The sequence below is a fragment of the Sceloporus undulatus genome, chromosome 2, assembly GCF_019175285.1.
Source record: "Sceloporus undulatus isolate JIND9_A2432 ecotype Alabama chromosome 2, SceUnd_v1.1, whole genome shotgun sequence".
Lineage (NCBI taxonomy): Eukaryota > Metazoa > Chordata > Lepidosauria > Squamata > Phrynosomatidae > Sceloporus > Sceloporus undulatus.
Window position 1 is genome coordinate 294,234,857 of NC_056523.1, and position 26,407 is coordinate 294,261,263.

Below are 26,407 nucleotides of genomic sequence, written 5' to 3' on the forward strand. Positions count from 1 at the left end.
TATGGAAAAAAGAGTCATGTTTGCAATACCGCTCTGATAGTCTTGGAGACAGGGAGGGCTGGGCAGGCAGGGAGAGCTGACTAATCCAAGCAGGCTTTGTATGCAACAAGTTTTCCTGCTAAGTATTGGCATGTCATAAGCATTTGAAAAAACAAAAAAGCTGTTTTTTTTTTTAAATTTTATTTGGTGTGCATTGGTAGAGGGGTAGTCTTATACGGCGAGTATATCCCAAAGTCTATATTTTAAGTGGAAAAGTAAGGGGTCATCTTATACGCCCAGTCGTCTTATATGCCGGAAAATACTGGTAATCTTTCTAACTGCAAATGGTTTACATTATGAAGTTTATACAAGGAATGTTCAGTATTTTCACTTATTTTTAAATGGTTTTTAGTATGATTGAAATTGACATTTTTTAAAAGTAAATTTGTTGAATTTTTTAAATACGGGGGGAAAACGTATTAGGATACAATGTACTGCACTTTGTAATTACCACTGCCATAGTTTTGTACATTGCTTCCCTGTTTAAAAGCTCCATATTGCAAACTATTTCAGTACAAAAGTAATATCATAGAATGGAAGTGTCATACTTCAGCACCAAAAATGCAATGAGGTAAAGAAAGACAGACAAATTCTATTAAGGTACATGATGCTTATATGGTAAATTTTTTCTAAGTAACCAACAGCAGGCTACTGTCCACAAAAGTCTATGCCAATTAATTATTTCATTAAAATATTTACATCCTGCACTTTATCCAAAGATCTCAGGGTAGCATACAATAAAAGCAATCTAAAAAATTTAAAATACTATGAATAATTTAAAAAATTAATAGGTTAAAATATGTTAAAAATTAACAAATGATGGATTAAAAGGGTTAATATAGTTTAAACTAGATTGAAACTATGTGCATGGGTGGGTTTTTATAAAATTAATTAAGCCCCCAAAGTTTTAATAAAAAATCATTTTTTTCCTTGGTGTCAAAACAAGCAGCAATGTTGCTGCCACCCAGGCCTTCAAATAAAACTTTTCTGTCTTTTGAGTTATGCTTTTGAAGGAGAAGGGGGGAAAATACCGCAAACACCAAGCCATGACATTAGTTTTGTTTTTGAAAACAGAATTTACATGGACAAACATGAGGGAATGCATTGGGCTAGGAAATCATCCTTCCTGAAATCCCAGTCAGAGCTAAAACTACAGAGCTAAATGCACAGTAAAAGGCTGTTTCCTCTGTTAATATGGTTGATGAGAGGATGGAAACTGCTTCCTTTCCTGTTTTTCTAATGGAAGCAGTTATGTGGGCAGAAGGATGTAATGGATCACATCTGAATTTACTTTTTCCTACAATAAATAACAGTTTTTAATGGATATATTCCTGCCACAGTTTATGCTCCTGGTTAAAATGCCATCAAGGAAGTAATGATTACAAGAAATATCTGAGGCGAGGTACACATGGGCGAAAAGGTCCATGCTCTCCTCAGCTTGGTGTAATCCTGTTTAGACAACACAGGTCAAAGCCATGGGCTGGGAGCGGGCATACCAACACTAATCCAACAGGTCCAGCTTGAAGCCGGCCCTTATCTTAGTCTAAAAGGACTTGCTGTTTACAGTGGAGTTTCCCAGAAACTCCACCACAACAGCTGGTAGACCAGATGACTGTGTACTCCTTTACCTGCTGCCGGTGCCCTCCTTAAGTTGCCACATCATGGCCTGAGTGATCAGAACGGTGTGCGTGGACACATGGGTGAAGCCAGGCACCCTCTATTCACACTTGTTGTGAGTATTAAATGCATTGGCCTTCACAGGGGCCTTCACAGAGAATGGCAGCAGTACCCACAGGGCGGTAGCAATGGTGGCTTCATGGTGCGGTGGTGTGTGGACATGGGAACCCCCATTCACAGCTGTGGAGGCCTAGGTGAATATTGGTAGCAGGAATATGCCAGAAACACAGGTGTGATACCACAGGGAATATCCAGACACCTTAGTTAACCGATACGTGGTCACATACAGCTAAGAATTAAAACTGGCTAAGTACTGCATGGAACATCTCAAAAATTGGTCTTCATTTTCAGCAGCATATAATGAATATTTTGTAACCAGCACAGAAAGACAGATCATTGAAAGCCAGAATGTTAACAGTATAACTACCACTATCTGATTTAGGCTTGAAACAGTAAATGCAAAACATTTTTCAAGTGTTGTGATAATACAAGCCAATGTTAAAAACCTTACCCAAACAATATGATGAACTGTATAGATATCGCTATCACCCACATACACTCTGATTGCTCGGATAGTGAAGCCATATTTTTTTCCAGAAGTGTGAATTATGACAGGCTGGTGAGGACTGGCTGAAGCAGTTGAGGAGTCACGGCTAGGAGAAGAATCTCTGGATGATGAGGGATCTGAAGATGCAGAATGGGGGGACATTGGACTTCCCAGAGGAGATACACCAAATATATCTGGAAGAAATGGTTCTCTATATAAGATTTTATTCACATATGTACTGCATATAATACTCACAACATATAAATCTCCCCTTATTTTATTTATGCACAATGGGATAAAAATCTTAAAATGTGGAAAAAATTGCACAAATATGCTTTTTCAATGATTTTTCAATTCTAGGACTTTTTGTGAAACCCAATGTCTTTTTGTATAATAGTTTATGGTTATTGCTGCTGCTGCAGGAGAAAGAACCTATCCTTGGTGTCTCATGGAGTGATTTTGTGGACCATCTTGTAGTAGCTAACAATTTTTCAAACAGTAACAAGAACAGGATAGGGAAAAAAAGAAAATTTACACATATTGTTTACATTTTTAACCCACGTAGACAGCCTTGAAACAGCAGCTATTGCTTAAGCCATCACTACCCTAAAAATATTCTGAATCTTAGTTTTGGAGTGAAATCTCTTATTTTGTTTTAGACATAAATGGGACCGAGCTATGTGTAAATTGCTATGTTCACATCCATTCAGCCCAATCCATGCAGGAGTAGGAACTGGCTTTCAACCACATTTACTTTGATATCAGCTGTATTCAGAAATTGATTAAGGGATACAAAAGGAGTAAAATCTTTGTTCTCTCACTATCAACATGCCCAGCACATTCAAACATCATGTGCAGATTATTCCACTATTTACTAGGATAAGGATGGAATTAAAATAAAATTACCTTTCTATATAATAAACTGCATGGATACATTGTACATAGGAAATTCCGAATCTTGTATTATAAAATGTAAGTTCATGTTTCTGCTCCATTGTTGATGGACCAAAAAGCAGAACAGGGCTAAAAACTGGTACAGTTTTCAATCTTAATTATTCTACGGATTCAAAGTAAATTTTTATTTATTTATTTATTTGTATCCCGCTCTTTTCCCAGGACTGGGACTCAAAACATTGAAATCTCTGATTTGATTAACAAAAGTTTTACTGAGGTCAAACTGCAAAAAGGAACACAGAAACATACATTTAATGGTTATAATAATATTCTGTACCTCCTGGGATCATAAGAGACAGAGCACTGGCTGAGAGAGATTTTGTGACTTTTCCTGATATTTTCTTTTTCTCTGTAGTTTCTAATCGCTGATGAGCTATATGAGATGCTTGATCATTAGGTGGCTTTGAGAAATTATCTGTGCTGTCCAAACTTTCGTTTCTTCCATTTATCTGATCCAAGTGTTCTGAAAAACTGCCAACTGCACAAAAAGAAAAAGATGAACCAATTAAGGAAACAGGCGAACTAAGAAGTGGGAGAACTCAGCCATGGTGTGGGATCATTTTTTGGGCAACAAATTAAAAAACAAACATTAGGGCAAGTACTAAGATTACTGTTGATACAACAAGTCTAATCTTACTAGCAGCTACAGCAAATTTTGCCACCATGGAGGTAATTAATACATCATTACCAGCCAAAAGCATACAGATCTGCTGGGAACAAGATCTTTCGGAAGGAGAGTATAAAATATGATCAAGGAAGTTTTGTCTAGGAGCTGTATAAAGAAGGCAATGTAAAAGATAATGTTCAATATTCTCCACTACCCCAGTTTTACAAATACACAATCTTAAGTGGATAGGGGTGTTATTATATCTGCCTGTCAAATAGGCAGAAGGCATACATTGAAACCGTAAGGCTGTAAATGCTTTTCTAATGGGGCCAGAGTAAGATTAAAAAAATAATTCTCTAATCCAAATAATGTTTTATATAATGGAAACGAAAAGGAGAAAGAAGAGTTTGAGAGTGATTGTAAGTTGGCCCATTTAGCAACAAGATGGATTTTCCTTTAATCAGTTGCTTAACTCTACTGGCAGCATAATTTGGTAGTGAGTCAACATCTCACAGCTCTGCAGTATCGTTCTGACAATATATGCCCAGGAACTTGAGGAGTTAGAAGATAATTGCTCTAAAAAGCATTTTTGGGAAGCCTGGAATCACTCATGGTCAACAACAGCACATTATAAATAAAATGTAATAATAATAATAATAATAATAATAATAATAATGACTTATTTATTTAAATATTTATTTATTTAACTTCAACCAGTAAAAAGCAAGTGCAATATGTATAATGGCTTGAAGGGCAATCTGACCTGTTTTTGCTCTCAAAAAGGAGATAGGGAGACTTTTAGGAAGAGCCAACAGGGATCTCAAGAATGAATTCTGAACAATTTCCAAATTAGATATACTATTATACGCCCAAATTTCTGCACCATATAATAGTTGAGGAACAATTTTTCTTTGATAAACCTCAACAGAAGGGGCTACCAATTGACCTCCTTGAAGTCTATGGAATTTTAGGAGAGAGTGTATACAATGAGATGATTTTAGCTTGGTTGCAACAAAATGTGTTTTACATGGCAAGTTAGATTGAAATCTTAAACCCAGATAATTGAAATAGGATTGTTGATCTATAGATTTTGTATCTAGATTCCAGTGGTGAAGCTTTTTCTTTAAGCCAAAAACCACAATATTGATTTTAGAGTGATTAACTATTAACATTTCATTTAAACAAAATTCATTTAACTTCTTTAAGAGTCTTTGCATCCCGATTAAAGTAAGCAAGATCAGAACAATATCATCTGCATATAACAGGACAGAAAGTTTAACATCCTGGATAGATGCTGGGAAGAATCTTGATCCTTTTAAATTCTAGACAACACCATTTATATAAAAATTAAATACAAAAAGGGCCAGGAGGCAGCCCTGCCACACACCTCTGTGTCTAGGAATACTATCAGATAAAACTCCATGTGCCCGAAGTCGGACCCTAATGGTAGTACAGTGCACCCTTTTTTATGCAGGGGATCCGTTCCGGACCTCCCCGCATAAAAAAAAGCACATATGCTCGAGCCCCAGTGAAAGTAATGGTGCTCATGCATGTGGCGGTGGTGCAGCGGTGTGGCGGTACGCGCACACCCCATTAATCTAAGTGGTATGCGCTGCACCTTGCACCCCACATATACTGAAAGCCCCATATAGTGCATCTGTGTATGACACGGGTGCACTGTATTGCAATGTAACATTTGAATCAGAAGAAGCAGCCTTCTATCAATGTTTGCCGCAGCTAACTTTAACCAAAGGTGGTCTCGATCTATTAGATCAAAAGCAGAAGTAAGATCAACAAAGGTGGTAAAAAGTTATTGTCTACCTTTTTGGGAATATTTTTGGATCATGTGATATAAAACAAAACATTTATCTATTGTAGATTTACCATTCCTAAACCCGGCTTGTTCTTCTGCAAAGATGTCATTTTCCATAGCCCATACCTCTAGTCTGCCTAATAGGTATCTTGCATAAAGCTTAGATATGATATTCAATAGGCTGATGGGCCTAAAAATTTTAGGGTCAGCCATAGAGCCTTTTTTATGAATAGGAATTACAATATTTACAGCCCACCTCTGAGGAATGTTCCCATACTGAGTGATGTAGGTAAATAATGAGGCAAGAGGTGGTGCCCACCAGTCTGGGTTTGATCTAAATAATTCACTGGGAAGCATGTCTTCTCCAGGTGCTTTATTATTAGGAAGACATTTAATCAAGAGTTAACTTCATCAATGGTAACTGGATTCCAAGCACTGCAGCAAGAGAGCAGGGGCTCTGTGTTGTATCATGGCAGGGTAGGGGAAAATGTCTTTTTCTCTGTATCCCCATATCCCTCTTGCTCATACTACACATGATTTGATCTTGTTTTAGCATTATACTCAGTATTATATTTGACCATCTCTGTCATCTTTAAAAGCACTGTGTTGGTTTGACTTCAGCCAAAATTTACAGTTGGCAGGCGACATCGAAACAGAGAAATCAGGGAGATGCATCTCACGACCACTGCCAACTTTTGTGTCATCAACAGACGAGAGAGACAACATGATAATGTCCAGGAATCAATGAAGACTGATTTAATAAAGAATTATTGCTCAGATGGCACTGCACACAGATCTGACACATGCACACAGATTTAACATACTCTGTTTTACTGTTTGTATAAGCCTCATATAAACCCACTTGCCTATGTTCAACTCTTAGTTCAAATACAACATGATGGGAAATTACTGAATTATTCTGTTGTAAGTCAAGGTGAGAGATGTTTTGGGGATATTTAAATATATATATATATTAATTATACCTTACAAGCCTTTCATTTGGAGGAATTTTAAAAAGTTCAATAAAAGCCATTTTAGGATATTGAACTCATGTTTTAATATGCTGCAAGTTTAAATCCTAAACCTTTCACATCAACATTTACAAGGAAAAGTTACACTTCTGTGACACTAACTGCAATGTTGTGACCATGCAGTAAAACAGGTCTCTCTTTTCTCGGATAACCTCTTCCTATTCCAGAATAATCTGCATATCTCTTCTCACTGACATCAATGCACCTATATTGGGAGAGATAAAAAGTAGGCAGTACTGCCTAATGGAATGGGCAATACTCTGGATACACAGTATCTCAGATTTCCCAGCCCTGAATTACATGTCGCCAATACGAGAGAAGGAAGAGATTTGGGCCAAGTCTAGGTTTCTACACTAATTTTTCCCCCCTCTTATTACTCACATGTGTTTTGGGGAGGCATTTGGGGAGGGAAAATGAGCAAGAAGAAGGACCAAACTCTCTCCTCCTGCTTTCAAGAGCCTCATCGGGTGTACGAAATATTTACACTTGGACTGCCCTGTATGCATGTCATTAGGAATCACAACATCCTTCCCTGCCTGTTGGGACTGATTTTAAAATAACCTCGTGAGTGCTATTATGCAACCCACCTCAAACAAAGAAAAGCCACAAAACAACTGTTGTGGTTTCTAATTATATTCTTAGTGTCACAATTATTTGTCAAAGTTAGTTGACAACAATAAGTTGTCACAATTAATTTGGTTCTGAAATTAGAGACAAAATTTTGATCCTAAAGAGAGTCATTTCAAGTACAATGAAAAATTTAAATTTCACTAAAATAAAAATCTTTCATCATATAAACATAAAATGCAAATCTTTCATCTTTTAGAAAAAAAACTTTTTCAATTGAATCCTACCTGACAATGTAGAGCTACTGATTGTGCTTGCTGGAGTTGTTACTTCCAGTTCATCGGGAATAATTTCTTCATTGACAAAGGTAGTCTTTTCTTGATCTTTACGGGTTCCAATAGAACGTGGAGTTTCTTCTTGATCTCCCTCAGATGATATAGCCAATTTAGGAAGCACCCCTGAACTGTGACGTTGCCTAGAACTTTCAGATTCAAAGAAGAAGATGTAGGTATTTGTTGTCTACATTTTCAAATGGTATTTAGATTAGATAATTAAATACAAACTGAAATCGGGAGTACACTAAGGCTGATGAAGCCGCCAGTAAAGACAATTAAACATTTTTCAACAATCAGTATAGTTAATTTTTAGAATAATTTTACAGTAGTTCCAATAATGAGAGAGAAACAATATATAACAGCAGATTGAGTACTGAGGCCCGAAACAGATGGGCAGATGGGGGTGGCTTCTGGACGTTCCAGGGGTGTGACATTTACATGACGCGTGCCCCTGGAGTGCCCAGAAGCCACCCTGGGGCTACGGTGGGGTCGCCTAAGGCACCAAAACCAGCCCCAGAAGAAGTAGATCTTTTCTGATCCTTTTGGGACTACCATAGGAGGCACCCTTGGGGCCACAATGTGTGTCCGCAATGGCCCTGGGGCTTCTGGCCACTTCCTCTTGCCCATCTGCTTCGCTCCAAACTTTTATGAATGTTAGTCCTTGGTCTTTGACATGTCATTATTTCAATCTAATTTGCTTCACTTGGGCCTAAAGGCACCAGATCCTGTCTATTTTTTGAAGCTAAGGTGGGTCAGCCCCAGTTAGTACTTGGATGGGAGATCACCAAGAAATATGAGGTGCTGTAGGCTATATTTAAGAGGAAGGAACTAGGAAGACCACCTCTGAACATTCCTTGTATAAGAAAATCCTATGAAATTCATGAGGTCACACAAATAGACAGGTGAGTTGAAGGCACATGCATACACAGTGACTGAAGATAACATGCGAGACTTATCCCACAGGTAGCATACAAACATGAAACACTTACATTTCTGAATATTCTGAGCTCCAACTTGATTCTGCAGATGTTAGAGTCACATTTTTTGTTCTTTCAGTTGTGTCTTCTTTCTCTTCAGTCTGATTTCGAGTTCCTCGATCTATACTACTAAAAACCTGAGCATGAGGGCAGAAGAATTGATAGCTGACAGTTGTTTGTCTCTAAATGAACGTCAGAAAAATACATATCATGCAGAGCACTGCATGCTCTAAATACATATAGGCAATATCCTGGAGTTTTAAAGCACTTCTTCAGATGATGAATGAATTTCCAGGAGGCACTGTTTTTTAAATGATTTTCAGTTCCTCTCTCCTTGGTCTTTCTGCTAAGCAACAGATAGCTAATAGCATATTTTCTGTCATGAATGTATCATTTCCTGCTCTTCTCCTTTTGACTGTATGAACTATGGCCAGCATGCTAAATCTATAGATGCTTTGGGATTTCTAGATCACAGGATCAATGCGCATCTCAGATTATTTCTTTACCAAAAAGTCATTGAAAAACAAAAAGAAAATGCCAGCAAGTCATTTAATAGCCATCAGTCAGGAGTGAAAGGCAGGGGGTTGTGATGGGGAGAGTGAACGGAAATAGAGTGTGAAAATGACAGTAAATTGCTTGACTAAAAGATGTGGGGAAGTGGGGGACTGGTCATAAAAGGCCAGCTGTTTATCTGACAACCTGCACATTGAATTTACCTGAAATGGGAAAAAAAAGTGAAGCTATGAGATATCAGTATCAAGTTATTCTTGTAGTTTGTTATCTTGCAAACATACAGAAGCCATCTGCAAAGAGAAGATTTAAATGCTCCTTGCTGTTTGAGAATTGGATTCCTGCTGCCAAGTCATGACAAAGGTTTCATATCATGACACAGAAAGCAAGACCTTTTCTTGGCTTTTCACTTCCCTTTCTTTAAATTGTGTCTATAGGTGAATAGGAATTATGGCTTACTATAGACAAAGCACTATGTAACCATGGATAAGAGAGACAGCTATTTCTGTTTTTAAAATATTACATTCTATATTCTCTTTCTGTATATATAGAACTATATTCTTTAAAAAGCATTTTGCAATAGTATATAGTCATTTCTGCATGTATTTGTTTACACTTATAACCAACCACACTACAAAGAGAGTAAAGCAATACCTGATTTTTTTTTAAACTTAACTGTTGGCCTTTTATTTAAAAAAAAACAGGCTACTTTATACTCACAGGTTGAAAAATTGTGTTTACTCACATAAATGAGTTATTATCAGCATTCTCCTTTTATCTATTCACGACTAATTTTATTTGTAGTTTTCAAAATTTCATTTGGTTAGAATAAACTAACCAAATACATTTGACCTCTTGTGGTCCCATGGGAAACACAATAAACTGACTGAGGAGCAAACTGCATGGACCTGGTTGTTTTATAAGCCATTTCCTGATATAACTGGAAGAACCAAAGTAATCATCTGTTGACTAGTTTAATTTTTCAAGCTGCAAACACATTTTGGCGACTTTATTAAGATGCTCCCAGTAAATTAATACCAGATTAAGTGGAAGTAATATTTATAAAAGGAGAATTTAAAACACAATGCTATAAAAATGCCCCTAAATATACATAGAACTGACTCACAAAATCATTCTATTTTTTCTTTCTAGTCTGCATCTGCACTGCAGAAACAATGCAGTTTGACATCATTCTAACTGCCATGGCTCAATACTATGAAATCCTGGGATTTGTAGTTTTGTGAGACATTTAGCCTTCTCTGTCAGAGAGAACTGGTGAGACAATAAACTACAAATCTTAGGTTTCCACAGCAGTGAGCCATGACAGTTAAAGCAGTGTCAAACTGCATTATTTCTGCAATGCAAAAGCAGCCCTATTTTCCTCTTTTCCCATTCTCTTCAGTAATGGAATGATTCAATGTATATTAGTCTATACGCAAAAGCTTACTTTTGAAAATCGATGTGAACATGAGGAAAATTGCCTTATTTCCAAGTTAAAGTCTTCATCATTTGTATCATCTTCCTCTTCTGTTTCCATATGGTGATATTTCTCAGAACGAGCTATAAAATACGCAGATGATTCATTTGAATTTACTACAGCTCAAAGACTAACTGAAGCATAATTTAGTTTTGTTAAAATATTAGTAGGTCTAAAAAAGAAATGCACTGAGTGTGTTGCACAATAAAAAAAATAACTTAAATGTTATATCTATAGCAAGCTATACATACTGTCAAAGTAGCTTGTGTCATCCTCAGATTCTAACTGAGGAATGAATTCTGCTTTCTGTCTCAGCAAACTATTCCAATCTAAATGCTGAAAGAACTGGTGTTGTTTTACCTCATAGGCACCACCTGAGGGAGCAAGAGAAATGGAGTTTTGTTCAGCAATAGCTTTCAGCAAAACAAAACATTTTACAATTGAACTGTTTTTTAATATTGCAGTCAATTATCATTTTTGAGGGGTAGTAATGTAAAAATACAAAATAAAAGGCACATTACAAGGCAAACCAATACCTAATTCTAGCATCTTTTAAAAAATGGATGTAAACATCATGTTTTCTAACCTGTTCCCATCCTCTCCAAGGGGTTTTGCCTCAGAAGCAATGTAATCAGGTCCTGGGCATCTGGAGGTGGTGCTTCATCCTTTTCAGGCCAGTTGATCTCATCTAGCAGAAAGAATTCCAATGTTTGAAACTGTTTTAAATAGGTTCCAGGAGGTTACATTGATCTGTGCAATCTTGAAGGAATAATCTTTCTATCCATATCACTATTAGAATACACAATGAAACGCTACAAATTGATAAGAAATCTACTGTGCTTTGTGTATTCAGGTCTGATGTCCACTCTGGTAAGCTCACAGTTTCTTGGATTTTGAACATGGAAGGAGGAGAGTTATAAGCAGACTCACTTATGAATGTTAGCACTGGACCTATCTTGTGGACTTGCTTATCTCACATAATTGTGAAAGTATAAACAATAGCATCCCACCTTGATACTATCCTTCTGTGATGTTGCACACTCCTTTTGAGCAAGCAGCAATGCTGATGGCAGCATTGTTACTGATAGGGCCTGCCAAGTCAGAAAGGCTTCCACTGAGGAGCTAGACTAAATGTGCCAAACAGCTATTGGGCAGCTGCAATAATGGAGTGTATGCTGTGATTCTAGTAGAAGATCTCCCAGAGACGATGGTAATGTCACCATAGCTAACTCTTCTTAGCTGAATGTGCAGAAGATGGCAGTGGAAAAGCAATTCTGAATGTCTTTTACAGTTTGCCCTCCCCATACACGGGGGATCCATTCCAGACCCCCCCCCCCCCACGTATGGAGAAAAGAGCATATGCTCAAGCCCCATTGGAAATAATGGGGCGTGTGCTCGTGGTGGCGCATAGGGTGTGTGGTGTGAGTATGCACCCCATTATTTCTGCCTGGGCTTGCCTTCTATGTGAGCTCAAAGCCATGGAAGGCAAGCCCGCCTAGGAGGGCCGACTGTACTTCAAAAACCATATGATCATGAAAGAATCCAAAATAAATCAAAGATAGTACTGGAAGACGAGAATCACCGATTGGAAGGAACCTGACCAACTACTAGGAAAGAACAAGGGTAGCACTGTGTCAAATGGTGCAACTGGATACAACTCAAAACTAGGTTCAACTGTTGACATGCTCAGAGGTGAAAGAAAAGTCTGAACATGTATAATGAAAACATGGAATGTGAGAAGGATGAATCAGGGAAAGAGAAACTGTAAAAAGAATCTGAATGCATAAACACAGCAATACTCTGTGTGAGTGAAGTACACAAGATTATTCTTTTCCTTGTTGATCATAAATCTGTGATACTCTAGGCACTTCTTGGGGCTCTGCACATCCTCCACAACCTTTAGGTGTCAAGATGACCAGAGCAGATTGTCATCCAAATATGGGTGAACATGCACCCCCCTTACCCTCATATGCCACAAACTTGTGTGAACACCCAAGAGGAAACCAACAGCCCAAATGATAGAGCTCAGTATCAATGATGTTCCTCCAGGACAGTAAAACCTGAGGTGTACCCCAAGCACAGGATGTATTGGGGCATGTAGGTATAGCTCCTGGAGATCCAGAGACACTAACATTTCCCCTTCCTCAACTCTCTCCAGAATCCTCTGAAGATGCCAGCCACAGCTGCTGGAGAAACATCAGGAATAAACTCTTCTAGAAGGCACAGCCTTCTAGCCTGAAAAACCCACAAAAAACTATCTGTCTAGAATATTTTTTAGGGTCTCCTTGTAAAACTTTCATTTCATAACAAAATATTTGACTCTGTGAAGATTCAGTATGACTCTCCAATATCTGTTCTTTGAGACCAAGAGCACTGAATAGGATCATGAAAATCTCTGATGGTTGGGTATCAGATCTGTGGCCTTTATTTGAAGAAGGTGGTTTATGGCTTGCAGCATCCTCTGTTGCCTCTCTTGGGCTCTGGGAACAGAAAAATTTGAAGGCTTCCGAATGACCTATATCTTGTATCCCTCAATGGTCCTGTACACCCAAACAATGAAAGATGTCCCAGTGATGAACAAAATTCCTACCAGGAGCTCCCCTGAATCAGGACAAACACATGTCCTTTTGAGAAAGTGGAGGAGGAGGAAGAGGAGGGGGTGAAAATCAGACCCCTCCCCCTCCCCTCCAGGTCCCAGGCAAGAGAGTGGCCCTGCTGCAAGAAGCCCCGCCTCCTCCTCTTCGATCTCAGGAAGGCTGGGAGCAGAAGTGGTTGGGGAAGGCACACATGTGCACATACTCCCTTTAGTCCAGCGGAGCCGGTATCTTAGCAAGCCCATTCCCATGTGAAGATGTGTGTAGGTGCTGCATGAGAGGTGCTTAATTTGTCCCATAAGTGTGTGATGCCTGTAGTCAAAGGTAGTATACAAGACAGTTGACAGTAGGACTGGTTGGATCTCCTACCCTGTTTGCTGGTGGCTAAGGCTGCTCCCCTGCTGAAACTGGGGATTGTTACTATCTGGTCAGGGGGTTGAGGGAAGATTAACTAGACCTGAAAAGTCTGAAGTCTTGTTTACTGAGCTGGAACCAGAAGAGACAAAAGAACTGCATCCCAGACCAAAATGTGTTCTTGTTTTGTTTTTTTACTTGAAGATGACAATGCCTTCCTCTTGTCCTTGGTCTCCACCTAAAACCTCATTCTGCGACTCCCCAAACAAAGTAGCACCATTAAATGGACAGGTAGCCAAATTTACCTTAGACCTAGTATCAGCATTCCAGCTCTTTAACCAAAGTTGGCACCTGACTGCAATGTCTGCTGCTATGGCCCTAGAAGCAAATTGTGCAGAATTCAGATTGACATCTGCCATGAAAGGTGACACCCTGGCCAATTTGTTGAGCCCCTGGCTAAATTTGGTTTCCTCACTAGGTATACCAAATCCTTTGTTCATCCTAGCAGCTTGAATGACCAGGGCTGCAACTTCACATACTCTACACATTTGATCAGTCAAGTATCCCTCCTGCTGCAATGAGAGGAGGATCACTTGTTGTCATTGAGAGGTGAGAATCTCAAGGGCTGATTGGCTGATTCCTAGCTTGGACCAGGGAGAGTGGGAGTTGAACTCATTGATATTCCAGACAGTGGTCTAGAGCTTTGGCATACTGTGGTGGACTTATCTGCCTTGGCAAAGAATCACAAACTCCTGAAATTCATGTCATGATTTTGGACAAAGGAGATGGTAGCCTTCAATGTTCTGACAATCACTGGGCAGAGTTTTATGTTACTTTGTGTCAGTGATGCTGTTTTCCATGCTGTTGAGGAAAATAAGGATGGAAAAAGTGTAAGTAATCCTCATAACGCCTCATAACATGAGCAATTTCTGTGTTTGAATGGCTATGACTTTTTGATGTAATTGAAATGTTCTTTGAAAAATAAAATATGAATATGTATTCCTGCCTGAAGGGATCACAAATAAAGCCAAGATTTGCTATGTGTGTTAATTAAACATATGATTCTGTGGTGTAACACACCAGAAACAGTATGTTTATAAACCTATAACCATGTAGTATATTGCATAAAAAGTGATTTATATAGGCAATCCATTTCATTCAATTACAAATGTTTAATGGAATGACCAAACAGAGCATCCCCAGTATATAGAATTGCAGCTTTCCTACCTCCTGCCCCTCTATTGGACTTTCTCACCATATTTTGTAAAACGCGTTGGGGAAATAACCAACAAAGTTGTCATTCTGGTAAGTATTTGGCATAAACAGCAGCCATCAAGAATTTATGCATCTGGAAAATTTATTGGAACAGCAGGTAGGATACTAATAGACACTGTTTAATTATCATTTAGTTTTGCCACAAGCTGAATAACAACATTTAGGGTCAGACTGCAGGTTAAGATCTAAAAGGTTATTGAATTTTAAATGAAAGAAGAACAGCTGTTACAGAAATAACATTATACTGTAACAACACCAGTGAAATCATTAACAATCTGTGAACTGCATCTGAATCCTTCTTTCCCCCATTATTTATTATTTGGGAGACATTTGTTTTAGGGTTTTATTACATTTCTGTTAATTTATTAAATTGTGCCACTAGGCATTTTCCCATTTATGCAAATTTAAAAAAAGAAAAGAAACTTTCCTCTTTTTTTGCCTCTGACTTTTGTTTCTGACTTATGGCGACCAATTTTCTTGGCAATATTTGTTCAGAGAGGGTTTTCCTTTGCCTTCCTTCGAGGCTGAGAGAGGCTGACTTGCCTGAAGTCATCCAATAGGTTTCCATGGCTGAGCAGGGATTTGAACCCTAGTATCCACAGTTGTAGCCCAATGCTGTTTTCAACTATGCTGTTTTTAATCTATGTTTTAATGTTGGTAGTATTTAAATATTTTTTAATTTTTGTGATCAATGTTTTAGCTATATCTTTTTTTAATATATTGTAACCCACCTTGAATCCCATTGTGGGAATATATAAATGCTCAAACAACTACACCACATTGGCTCTTCTTCTTTTTATCCACCAAGTGGCAAAGAGTGATCTATATGAGGATCTTCAGGAGAGGGAATAGAGACTACCAGGAATCCTGAAAATATATAGTTCTTGCAGGGATGTTAACAGTAGTAGAGAAAGAGCAGTTTGTATGAAATCAGCAGGAAATTAAGCGGGAGATGAACAGAAAGAAATTAATGGTAGTTGAAGTATCACAGGTTTTGCAAGGAGACCTTAGCCTGTACACCACTGACAAAAAGGCTTGCCTGGCACCTATGTTGCAACCTTTTTCTCTCTCTGGCTTTACTTCGTGAATGAAGATTCAGGAAGGACTCATCCCACACTTTCTACAAGTGTGCTGATGACTAAAAAGGCCAATCTAAGATAAACATGTCCTGTTGCAGAAAGCACAGCAGAAAGTCTCCTTCGGTGATGTTTCCGGGTTGTGGTTCTTTCTGCGTTGTCGTTTCTCTTCAAGACTCGTTTGGCGTGAACTTTAAAAAAAGGCTGCAGCATCGTAGATAGTGCGTCCCCAGGCCTCCCAGTGTGACCCCAGGGCGGACCACTGTTAGTGATCAATTTGGCCAAGCCTGAGATGTTGTTTCAGGGAGTCCTTGTATCTCTTATTTGGAGTGCCCCTCTTATGCTTGACCTTGGTGAGTTCACCGTAGAATACTATTTTTGGGAGGCAATGGTCTTTCATCCTAGAAACGTGTCCTGCCCAGCGCAGCTGCGTCCTCAATAGCATGGCCTCAATGCTGGTGATCTCTGCTTGCTCAAAGACAGCAACATTTGTCACATAGTCAGTCCAGTGTATATTTAGAATTGTGCGTAAACAGCGCTGATGGAAGCGCTCGAGGAGTTGTAGGTGTTGGCGATAGGTGACCCATGTTTCAGACCCATAAAGGAGAATAGACAGTGCAATGGCTCTATACACACTGATTTTTGTGCTTCGCCTCAAGTGTTTGTTACTCCAGACTCTTTTGTGAAGCCTTCCCAATGCACTATATGCCTTTGCTAGTCTCTGATCTATCTCTTTATCAATCTTGGTGTCTGAGGAGATGATGCTTCCCAGGTAGGTGAACTGCTGGATAGACTTAAGCACAGAATTGCCTACAGTGATGTGGGATGGTAGTGTTCTTCCTGTGGTGCCAACTGGTAGAGAAGTGGAGTTTAGCATGGAATACATGACCTCCTTGTTTCCAAGCTTCAGGTAGAATTCCATCAGTCCTGGCTGCCTTGCCATTTTTCATCTGCTGTACGGCCTTAAGGGTCTCTTCCAAAGTGGGAGCTATGTCCAATTCATTTTTCATCGGTTGTTGTGTCATATGTTGAATAGCTGAGTCTTGGACTACTCGGTTGGCACTAAAGAGGCTTTCGAAATGTTCAGCCCATCGGTTCAGAATGGAAGCTTTATCTGTGATTAGTGTTTGACCATCTGTACTGTATAGGGAGCTTTGGACCTGATATGTAGGCCCAAACACTGCTTTAAGAGCTTCATAAAATCCTCTGGAATCACCCAGATCTGCACAATGTTGTGTCTTTTCTGCTAAGTTGACCCACCACTTGTTCTGAAAGTCTCAGAGTTTTTGTTGGAGTTGACTACATGCAAGGCGAAAGGTTGCTTTTTTTTCATGGCAGGATAGCTGGGCGAGGTGTGCCTGGTGAGCAGTTCTCTTCTTTGCCAACAGCTCCTGGATCTCTTGGTTGTCTTCATCAAACCAGTCTTGATTTTTCTTTAGGGAGAATCCTAAGGATTCTTCCACAATTTGCAGGATGCTGTTTTTGATATGTTGCCAAAGCGCCGTAGGAGAAGAGTGGATGCAACCTTTCTAGTGTCAGGTTAAAACCTCAATGTTCATCAGTACATTTTAATTTGTGTGTGTATTAAGAAGTAAAGGCTTTAGCTGCTGTTATACTGTTGTACTTTATGTTGGAATTTCATAGATCATATATAGTCCCAGAGTTCTGAACAGAACTGTAACAACAACAGCAACAAAACCCAGTAATTTATTACCTGCTTGTCCCCATGGATCAAGGCTGGGAACAACAACAATTGTAGCATTAAGTAATTTTCAGTACCTACATATCTACTTATATTACTACATATTAAGGACTCCAGAAATACAGTAGGAGAGGAAGGACTGCCTTCAAATTTTAGTGCTGCAATTCTGCTGGGTATATTGTTGTTGTTTTTAAATTGGCAAACAATGTAGAAACAAGTCAAATACTGAGCAATTCTTACAGATGATTTTTTCTGAGAGTAACAAAGGCTTGATTGAGATGTTAAAGATGGCTGTGTAGCCATTTGTATAGTTGCAGTATATAAGGATAATCTTTTTATATTTACCACTGATTACTTGTCCAAATAGCTCCTCTGGTGTGTCCCCAAAAAATGGTACGCATCCAACAAGAAACTCATAAAGAATAATTCCCATAGACCACCAGTCCACTGGCTTGCCATAACCTTGCCTCAGAATTACTTCTGGAGCTATATATTCTGGTGTGCCACAGACCTAAAACGAGAAGAACAAAAAAGAAAATTTACCATGTGTTTGTACATGAATTTCTCGGGTGGTTTCTATCCAGGTATCACAAAAACTATGGTTGAAAATTTAAATCTTTCTCTTGCTTTTTCTATACTGTTGAATAAATATATTTCACCTATTCTACTGAAAGTTCTCATCTAGATTTATGAAAAAGAATGATTCATAGAAGGTGTTTGCTAATATAAAGTAATAGTAAACTACATATATTTATATTAAACACAATTGATTTATTCTTGTTTTAACATGAAAACTTAAATGGCTTTACCTTAAGTAACTCTTACAGTGAACAGATTGTAGGCAAATGGTAATGAGGCATGCTTAAAGGGAAATGGTCCATAGCTAGGTTTTTTAGCACCCTTGATTGTACAATGCATCATGAGTTCCACAAGTACTCTGCTGAGACTCCTGAATTCTTTATAAAAACAACTTTCCATTTGTCTCTCTCACAGTCTCACTTGCTCACAATTACATCATTTATCTTGCTAATAGACCATAATGGTAGAAAGAAGACTGGAACAATTTGCAATCCAACAGTAAAGATAGGCTTACATGGAGATTTGCAACACCACTATAGAAATAAAGCAATATCTTTATTATTTCCACAATCCATCTAGTTTTACACTGTTATTCAAACTTGTATTGATGCCATACCTGTTTATCCAGAAACTCTCTAGCATCCTTTTCAATGTGACCCTCATACAGATTGGTGGTCATGCTCATGAGTCCAACTTTGGAAAGCCCAAAATCTGTTAACTTTATGTGTCCCATGGATGTTACCAATAAGCTGCAAATAACAATGACAGTAAACTGCTGTTATGGAGTATTGTATGGGATTATATTTTCAGTGATGCATATAATTTTAATCCTACACACAATTTCTTGCCTGCAAGTATCATAGAATAAATTCAATCAATGGCAGAGGGCACAGCATTAAATGACCCTCTCATTGCACTCTGGGTGTACTGACCCATATGATTTCCTCAAATGTGGGAACTGTGACTAGATAATTTGCTGTACAAAAAAAATCAAGAGGGCATTCTCAGGGTGCATCTACACTGTAGAAATAATGCACTTTGACATTACTTTAAGTGCTGTGGCTCCATCCTATGAAATGCTGAGATTTGTAGTTTTACAAGATCTTTAGCCTTCTCTGCCAAAGAGTCCTAGTGCCTCACAAAACTACAAATCCCATGATTCTGTAGGATGGAGACAAGGCATAAAGTGATGTCAAACTGCATTATCGCTAGAATGTAGATGCACCCTCAGCACCCACAAGCTCTGGAACTCCCTTCCCAGAGAAATCAGACTGACACCCACCCTACTATCTTTTCAAAACAAGTAAATTGTTTTTTGTTCTGACAGGCATTTACTAAGTGATTGCATAAGGCCCGTTTCACTTAAGCTGGATTTTGCTAATTGTTGTGCTGCTGTGTGTTTGTGTATCATTAATGATGCATGTCTTAATCTAGTTTTAACTTGTTATAGTGTTCTCTCAGGTAAAAACATTTGTTATGTGCATTTTTTCCACATTCATGGGGTCCTGTGCCCCTAACCCCAATGAATGTATTGGGACAAGTATACTTCTTGTAGCTATTCTATATACATACTTATCTGGTTTCAAATCCCTGTGTACTATTCCATAGTTGTGGAGATATTCCAATGCCAAAACAGTCTCTGCAAAGTACATCCTGGCCATGTCTACAGGCAGGGGACCCATGTTTTTCATCAAAGTAGCACAATCTCCACCTAAAACAAAATACACATTAATACAGATGAAAAGACAAGCAATAGGTAGTTCAAAATGCAGATTGGCACTTGCAACTATATGTAAAGGCATCATAGACAGAAAACGGAAACATCGTAAGGAAGCAACAGACACATTTTTATAATTATTTGAAAGCAGTAAGCATTATGCATTACTTTTATCGTGTTCTCCAAGAAGATCATGCTTTAAACAAGCTACTATTACAAACATGGTCAAAGAATGAGAGCAAGAAGGCATGTCATTTCTTGACAAACACATACCAGGCATGAGGCCATCTGGAGCTGGAAGCCTTCTCTCTCTACTTTTAGTACTGATGGATGTCTCTCCCTAGGTTTGATAGGCTGAGCTAACGTAAGTGTTTATTCATTACCAAAAAAACCTAGCTCTACACATAATTATAAGACAAATCAGAATCCATTGTGCACTATATTAAGAGTGCTCCATGGTCTATTCTGCAACTTGGTAGACATTATTCATTCCAATGTAATATTCTGTGGGCTATTGTGACCAATCTTTGACATTGTCCCTCCGTATTCGCGGCTTTGGCACTCGCAATTTTGATCATTTGTGAGTAGGGTTGCCATAATTGTCCACTATTACCAGGGACAAAATGTGGAACAAATTCTAGACCAAACTGTAGGACAACTGTAGGACAAAACTCAGCCCAAAATGTAGGACCTTAAATGTCCAACATTTTGAGCTCAGTTTTGTCCTGCAATTGTCCTACAGTTTGGTCTCAAATTTATCCTGCATTTTGTCCCTGGTAATAGTGGACAATTATGGCAACCCTATTTGTGAGGCTAAGGCTGCTACATGCACATGCACCCCCCCCCTGTCTACAGGGCAACAGGGAGATGAAAGAGAGGCCAGCACACATGCTCCTCTCCAACCCCTTCCGCTCTGTAACTGCCCCAGCTGAGCTAGCTATAGGGTGATCTGCCGTACTTTGCCAGAGTTTGCATTTCCAAACCTTTGCAATGCTAGCAGCCTCATTGGCATGAAAGAAATATCCCTCTCATCCCTCATCCCCTTCCTCCTTTCCGTCCTCCCCCCTCCACCAATCCAGGAAAAAACCCCAAACACATTACCCCCTGTACTTTGCCAGAGTTTGCGTTCCTGTTTCGAAACTTTCCCCCTTTCAATCTGATTCGGAAATATCCACCTTCTCCCCATGCATCCTCTTCCTTCTCTTCCCTCCCTCTCCCTTCTAGCCAGGCAAAAGCAACAGGGTTATTTGTGAAATTTTCTCATTTGCAAGGGTCCTTTGCCCCTAATCCCCACGAATACTGAGGGGCGACTGTAGTTGTGTACAGACTGGGCAAGGAGAATCCAGTGTGAACACATTGCATTCATATTTATTTTTCACTCTAACATTACAATGTGCTTGCCACTGGATGCAAAAAACTTTACCTTCTACATATTCCATGACCATACATAAATGGCGTCTGGTTTCAAAAGAACAATACATGCTGACTACAAATGGATTTTCTGCGAACGTCAAGATATCACGCTCAACAAATGCCTGCTGAATTTGGTTTCGAAGAATAAGATTCTGTTTGTTAATCTTCTTCATGGCAAACCTCTGTCTGGTTTCTTTATGCCGCACCAAATAAACAGCACTTTAAAAAGAAAGAGAGTGAACATGAATGAGAATAATACAGTTTTTAATTTACATACAAATACTATGCTAGTAGGATAGTACATATGAATCATGATGCCAGAATTCAAGGTTCCAGTCCATTCTGCCACCTCAGCTAATCAATTCACCAATGATAAATAGAATTATAAAAAAATCAAAATGTTTTTGGTTGTATTTATTAAAATTTTAAAGATATATAAATCTTTTTTGACAAAATGATATAATGACACTCTTGAGACTGCTTATTCTGGATATGTGCATTATATCTATGACTCAGAATCTGCTTTTGACTTCTCAGGATGATCTCATATTTGAGAAACAAAGACGAGAGGATGGGTGCTTTATGATTAGACCATTCTTTTGCCAATTGTGAAAGTACAGTATTACACTCGCAATGAATGACAAACAGTGGCTGAGTCAATCTAGTTACCTGCATTATTAGCTTCTAATTAAGTCTAACACACAAACAACAGGTTTATTGTATTCTAGGGTGACAAAGTAAACAGAGTTCATAAGAAAAAAAAAGTGGTGAATGGGCAGGGCTGACATTATTGCAATCAAGTTTTAGTAAGAAGAGCTTCAAAAGACACTAATTCTCTGTAAGTGTATTACTTCTTTGTGGAAATTGTACAGCCATTTACATTGGGCATGGGAATCATGTAACCCTCCAGATGCCAGGCTACAATATCCAGAATTTCTCACCATTGGTTGTGCTGACATGAGGTGATGGGAGTTGCAATCCAATAACATATAGAGGACCTCATGATTCCTGCCTTAATTTACATTGCCATTTACATTTCAGCCAACATCTCAGGGATATTTTAATCCATTATCAGGCAAGAGAAGAATTGGAAAAGGGGGGGGGGGGGCACAGAAAAACAAAGATAGCTGTATTATGTCTTTTTGTACCCCCATACACTTTTTTAAAAATGCAAAAAGCCTGCTTGAATGTTTAGCATGCATCAGTGATTGTTTCACCTTGAGCCTGCCGGTCCCTCTTCAGAAACAAAACAAAACAAAAAAATACTTCTCTTACTACCAAGATCATATTTTAAGAAATATTTTTTTCTTTTAGTTTATTTTACGAGATTATCAGATGGGGGAAATCCAGGAAGAAAAATGCATACTCCTGGGATAACTGTGTGACCATGCTGAAGATTTTCATCTGACGTCGTGCTTATCCAGGACTTATCCTGGGAAGAACCAGGAATATTCCAGCAACAAACCATTTCTGGGATTTCCCTTTGAATGGTTTGTTGCTGGAGCATTCCTGGATCTTCATGGGAGAAGTCCTGGATAAGCGCAATGTGTCTGAAAATCTTCAGCATGATTGCTCCTGATTTTTTTTTCCAGGTCTGAAAATTTCCTTAGTCTGACAGTATTTCTCCATTTTAGAGTAGGATAGTTAAAATAAAACACATTGCAACTATGATGATATTGTACCTTTGCCAAAATACAAATCATACCCACTCTGTATCTCCTACGGCCTTATTTTTAGAACATGCCACCCTCTTCCTGAAGTGAATTCATGTGACTCAGTTCACTATGTCCTCTCAAGTCCATCACTTTACAGCCCTCTTTTGTTCATCCATACATTCTTTTTTCTGCCTTTCAGCACAAACACTCCTTTCAAGAAGGCTTACAAGTAGCATCAATGTAAACAATTAATAAAATCACAATAAAAGATCAAAATGTAAGTCAATCGAATCCTTTCTTCCATGTAATCAGTTGGTGGCAGACAGCCCAGTGAGGAGGAGTGGGGGGAACAGACAATTCAATGGATGCCTAGTATTACATTTATTTGTCCTTCCCAAAGGACAGATACTATACAAAGGACAAGAAGAAAAATTATACAATGGACAAATATTATACAAAGACTCATATGATGACATTCCACACCATATTTATACACTGCCTTTCCAACAACAGCCCCTTTTAGGCTGGATTGGGGCCAGGGCAAACAGATGCTTGACCCCAATCCAACCAGATTCTGCTCTAAAAAGGAACAGATAAGATCCACTCCTTTGGGGGGCAGAAAAAAGCCGTGACTTCTCCCAAAGAGCCAGCTTTTCTTCCCAAAAAGCTGGCTCTAAGGAAAGTGGTGTCTAAACGCCATGCTCCCAAGCAAGAGAGAAGTCAGCTGGAGTGTAATTGCCAGCCTGGCTTCTGTCTGGCTTGGGGGCATGGTGAATGTAAACATCACATCCCAAAGCAAGCACCAAGTGGGACTAAACAGGCCGTCTGTTTAGGCGTTGAAAAGGTTTAGAATAGTGTGATACATACATAGTCTGATTATTTATATGTTATTCTTTCTCCCGGTTTTTTTCCCCACTATTCCTTTTATTTATTATAAGGTCTATCTCCTAGGATTTACCATTGAATGACTGCCTCAATGGGCACACCCATGGATAATGGGCATAGTCTTGGGCAAGAAAGACTACCTCCTTCTCTCTCTCTCAGTTTTTTTTTTTAAGCTAACAGCACAAAAAGAGTAATGCAAACATCACTGGCTACAAGCAACTCAGCTTTCATTTTTTTAAAAAAAGGGGTTTGAAAAACTCAAGCCCAAAGTAAACAGCAGAGAACTCCAAACAGACCCAGAGATTTATTTCTGCTTTTCTTAGTTATCGCCAACACTAAATCAGAGAAGCAGCTTTGCAACTGAAGTCAAAATACAGTTTCAGCTGCATTTGCTGTTCTTTGCCTTGTTTACAGATCTCTTGTTTAGATCCTATTCAAAATTACTTTGAAAATAATAATACGTAAGCATTTCAATTTTTTTAAGTTTGGATAACAGAAGATGTGCTGTTGAAGAGACCATTTATCAGCCGAATACTTTCAAGTAAAATTTTCATAAATGTGAACAAAGAATACAGTTATCTTCTCTTCCGTTACTTGACCAGTTTAACCTGGGAAACGCATCCTTTCACACACACACACACACACACACACACACACACTGACTTTAAAGATTTAACCCTTTGAGTATACAGTATAGTATTCATTTACATAGAAAAATGTATTTTGTGCTAAAACTGTGTGACATTCATTTAAACACATGCCTTGCCTCAATGGCCAGGATTCATTCAAGGAGGTAATTTTTGAGCACTCACTTTCCCACCAATATGTACAGTTGACCCTCCTTATACACAGATTTTTTTATACATGGATTCAAGCATCCATGGCTTCAATATATATATTTCAAGTATCAAATATTGGTTTTTCCATTTTATATAGGGGGCACCATTTTGCTATGTCATTGTATTTAATGGGATACAAATTAGTATACATGGATTCCGTTATTCATAGGAGTTTCTGAACCAAACCCCAGTGGATAACAAGGGTCCACTGTATAAATATCTTGTGCCTGGGAGAACATTACTTTTCCCTATATAACAGGTAAGTTGGTTTGTACCACTTTCATGGTCTTCATGGGACTAGCAATTAGATGTAGGCCATCACTTCATTCACCCATAACTTTTCTCTTGCCTTTAATTAACATCTAATTCATTTATTTATTCTTTAAAAGATGTGTAATCCCTTTTTCATACAACAGAAGATGAGATTTTTTAAAATAGGCAAAGCAACAACACAAGTGTCTGTTCCACAAGGAGGTAGCCAGCCATATCCCAATTTGTAATGTATCAGTTAGTTACTGGATTTGCATATGATCCTCCAAAGCTGTTTTACAGCCCATTTGCCCTGACCTGTCCTTTTTCTGGCTTTAAAAAAAAAGCATCTGGAAGGATTCCAGGAGCAGCAATTCACCTTTTAAGTAAGTTGCAAGCGTACTCACCCCAAAATTGTAACATTAAAAAAAAATCATGTCCAAAATCAGAAGTGAACTTCTCACCTCTTCTGAATTTGTCTTTCTCGTATTGGGAGAATGGGGAGCAGTCTGTGGGGCCAACAGATAATTCCAAGGGCGGAAACCCACTCCCCATCTGTCAAAGGTGTCCACTCAGGATTACATACAATCTTTATCAGCAATGTTGGTATTCTACACATCATGAAACACACTGAAGCAGTGTTCCTCTAATTTAGGTCCACTTCTGTAAAACCAAGATTATAATTGGGATCTCATGTTGGTCACCATTTCCAAAGAACTCACAGCTATGCCACAAAAGACAACTGTGATCAAACCATCTGAGCCTAAACATCATGCCAGTTAACAATACCAATTAGTTTTCTCCTTTATGAGTGTACCTACCAAACACATTTATTTCATTGGTACTCACTAGCAAAATCGTACGAACTGATTCCAAACTGCAATTATGTAACATCCAAAGAAGCTAGAAACGGCTATTGATCTAGTTCACAAAACAATGCTGATGAAGAGTTAGATAAATACAACAATTATGAATGAAACTTCTGTTCAAAGTTAAAATAATGTTGACAGAGAAAACAGGTTGCAAGTGCAATAAGAAACTAGGGCCAAGAAACAACGATTTGGCTTGAAGAGTAAGTCTAAGAAAGCTTGTGAAATCATTAATGACTTGACCTATATCCAACATGTTTACTGATTCACAGCTTGTTTAACTTCTTGTATCTTCCCAACCATTCAGTACAAATAGCTTTGTGTACCTCAGTTAATATCAAGTCACTTAATTATGCTACAAATGAATTTACTCCCTCAGTTATAAACTAGAGTTCTAAAAAGATATCAATTAATTTTTTTAAGGTTCACATTTAAGCTCATCAAGTTGAATACATCTGACAAACGTATGCCAAAGTATGCCAAGATCAACAATTATATTTTGAAAAACAGCATTTAAACTCACTAATGAAGGCACCAAAATCCATTAACAACCCAAACGAATGGATGTGGGAACTATAAAATACACAAACGTGTACCCGCGTGCGCGCACACACACACACACACATTTGGATAAATGAAAATGCTTTTATATTTGGAAGAAATGCA

General features: G+C 38.5%; 1 protein-coding gene across 8 annotated transcripts in view; it reads right to left on the reverse strand.

Moving 5' to 3' along the window:
• Window positions 1-26,407, reverse strand: part of MAST4 (microtubule associated serine/threonine kinase family member 4) — a 351,856-nt gene that overhangs the window by 13,511 nt on the left and 311,938 nt on the right. For all 8 annotated transcript variants that reach the window (XM_042450935.1, XM_042450934.1, XM_042450933.1 and 5 more), the window contains 11 exons: window positions 21,255-21,463; window positions 19,687-19,825; window positions 18,731-18,863; window positions 17,881-18,046; window positions 11,121-11,222; window positions 10,786-10,908; window positions 10,505-10,617; window positions 8,560-8,684; window positions 7,523-7,716; window positions 3,495-3,695; window positions 2,228-2,457 (listed from right to left, as the gene is read on the reverse strand). In XM_042450935.1, coding sequence (XP_042306869.1) covers window positions 2,228-2,457; window positions 3,495-3,695; window positions 7,523-7,716; window positions 8,560-8,684; window positions 10,505-10,617; window positions 10,786-10,908; window positions 11,121-11,222; window positions 17,881-18,046; window positions 18,731-18,863; window positions 19,687-19,825; window positions 21,255-21,463 — 1,735 coding nt within the window. The remainder of the gene's footprint in view (window positions 1-2,227; window positions 2,458-3,494; window positions 3,696-7,522; window positions 7,717-8,559; window positions 8,685-10,504; window positions 10,618-10,785; window positions 10,909-11,120; window positions 11,223-17,880; window positions 18,047-18,730; window positions 18,864-19,686; window positions 19,826-21,254; window positions 21,464-26,407) is intronic.